This window comes from Monopterus albus, unplaced genomic scaffold (assembly GCF_001952655.1).
Source record: "Monopterus albus unplaced genomic scaffold, M_albus_1.0 scaffold2004.1, whole genome shotgun sequence".
NCBI lineage: Eukaryota > Metazoa > Chordata > Actinopteri > Synbranchiformes > Synbranchidae > Monopterus > Monopterus albus.
The window spans coordinates 1-2391 of record NW_018129879.1 but is presented as its reverse complement, the minus strand read 5'-3'; the positions used below and the strand labels follow the sequence as shown (position 1 = coordinate 2391).

Below are 2391 nucleotides of genomic sequence, written 5' to 3'. Positions count from 1 at the left end.
TGCAATTAGTGAAGGCCTGCTCCTGGTCCAGCTCAGGGTGACCCTCTTTCAGGTGACTCTTCAGTTTCTGAGAGCTGACAAACTTCCCGTCACACGTGCAGCACACATATAGGAAGAGATGTTTCCTGACGTGAGCCGTGAGGGCAGCCATCTTGGTTGCAGCGTGGTCACAGAGAAGGCAGACAAAGGGACGCTGGGGCCCGTGGCCCAGCAGGTGGCGCTCCCGCTCAAGCTGGTTCTTGAAGCGTCGCTTACAGGTGGGACAGTGGTAGAGGAGCTGCCTGAGGCCCTGACGAGTCTTTAATCTAGATAAGATAGACAAACTGAATAGTTTAGAAGGACAGATATGTTGGTGGGTTAAAGAGTGAGACAACACAGAAAAAGATTCTGTCGATCAAACCTCAGCTGCTGGTAGCTCTGACAGACAGCGGGATCTGTCAGGTTGTGTCTCTTCTCCATGTGTTTCAACAAGTTTTTCACATCGGAGTACTTTCGCTCACAGAAGCTGCAGTGCTGCTTCACCTTCAAATGAACTCGCTCTATGTGGACCTGCATTACCAGAAACACAGAGCCAGAAAACCAATCTGGATGTTGAAACCAGAATCAAAGCATAGAAGACAAAAATACAGTTACAACCAACACACAAAATCACATGCATAAGACTAAGTCCATTGACAGTGATAATAATAATTTACCCTGAAAGTCAGTAGACTGCTGCATTGCAGTTTGAATGTGTTAGGAGAATAGACGGTTATTATTAATTAAGGATATAACAGTAGTAATGTTATGTGTGACACCAAAGCTTGTGTCGCTTTCATGACTGTCAGGCGATCAAGGACAAATGAGGCCTCAGTTTCTTGCAGAGTCACACGACTGTTTCAGTTTGAGAATCATGGCTTTTAAACGGTTTAAGGAGCAAGAAACCTAAAACATTAGCAGATGTACTTGGTTGGTTGCTTTGCAGAGCGTGCTGAGACTTGGCAGTATGTTTTATATTGTTGTTTTAATTTTATTTATTGTTTAGTATTTGAATTGTGTTTGATTGATTGAACTCTTGACAGTGAGAGTACAAAACCACAATTAATAAACCAAATGAATATCTCCTTGTAAGATATGTAAGGTATAATGTATGTAATAGTAACTTCTGTTTCTAAATAAAAATCAAAAGTTTCCCTTTCCTCTTTCAGTTACAAAAACATGTCAGTACTGTATTTGCACTCTCAACAGCACAATTGATGATGGCTGCACTTCATTACTTTTAAGGTGTCACTAGTGACCTCAGTCAAATGATGAACCTTTTGGTGATATAATGGACTGCAAAGCCTCATTGCTTCAGGAAAGCCTTGTTTGGCCATCACTATATAACAGCACTGCAGTAATACTGCTACTACTAATAACAGTAAACAAGTAACAACACCTTGAGGTGTCCTGGGCTGAGGCAGTTGAAAGGACAATGCTGACAGGTGAACTTCTCTCCTGTGTGCTTCCTCAGATGAACATTCAGGTTGGCTTTGAAGAAAAACAAAATTCAAGTGACTTAGAAAGTTTGTAACTGCAACTTTTATATTGTTGTACAGTAAACACTGCTGATGTTACCCTGGCATTCTGTCTGTGCATGCTGCTTGTTTATGATTATTATAATAGTCTTTACTCATTAGCAGTATGGGCAAAGCTCCTTGATTGTATACTTGGAGGAACAGTTAAGCTATGGAGAGGTCTCTGCAGCCCCCTTCCAGCAAGGGACACTTAAATAAATAGGTTGAAACTAACACATAGAAACTCCCAATTTTCAGTGGCATTGTTGGATTGGCCAGAAAGACAAACTTATGCCCTAAAATGAATGAATTAATTACTGCAGTCACACAAAATTCTATAAATAGGGGCATGTGGTGGATAAGCTGAATACCATATAACCTGGGAACCATCATACCCATTCCTACCTCCCCATGCTTCCCGTGAACACCATTGTGGATGTCTGATCGCAGGTGGGTCGGAGCGCGCGCCTCCTTGCTGGAATGTGATCTACACCGGGTGTCTGTGTGTGTGTGTGTGATGCTAATTTGTATGTTAAACTGGCCAGGTGGTCATCTCAGGATGTGGGCCCCCGGTCTCTGCAGGACATAAAGCAGAACTTGTAATATGTTAAGTGGGTCTAGGTGTGAGTGCAAAACAAGCCAACTTGTCTTTGTTAAAATGTGAATTGGCTGTCTGGTCGCAGGGAGATGCAGACATCAAAGCCAGCTGGAGCAGGTATGCGAGTTGTTAGATGTGAGACAACGGTATGAGTTTTATAGATGTGTATTGTATCACTTTGGTATAAAGGGACTGCCCCTTTATCAGTCACTCAGAGAACTCTGCGACTGGAAAGCTGTGTATGACTTCTCTCCATGC

The 2391-nt window shown here is 42.7% G+C and overlaps 1 protein-coding gene across 1 annotated transcript in view; it reads right to left on the bottom strand.

The window, feature by feature from the left end:
- Positions 1–1934, bottom strand: part of LOC109953916 (zinc finger protein ZFAT-like) — a gene marked incomplete at its 3' end in the record, with an annotated part of 2058 nt that extends 124 nt beyond the window's left edge. The window contains exons 1-4 of the mRNA XM_020589351.1: positions 1931–1934; positions 1418–1509; positions 401–549; positions 2–305 (exon numbers count right to left, since the gene is read on the bottom strand). Of these exons, the coding sequence (XP_020445007.1) occupies positions 2–305; positions 401–549; positions 1418–1509; positions 1931–1934 (549 nt within the window). The remainder of the gene's footprint in view (position 1; positions 306–400; positions 550–1417; positions 1510–1930) is intronic.
- Between the last annotated feature and the right edge of the window lie 457 nt (positions 1935–2391).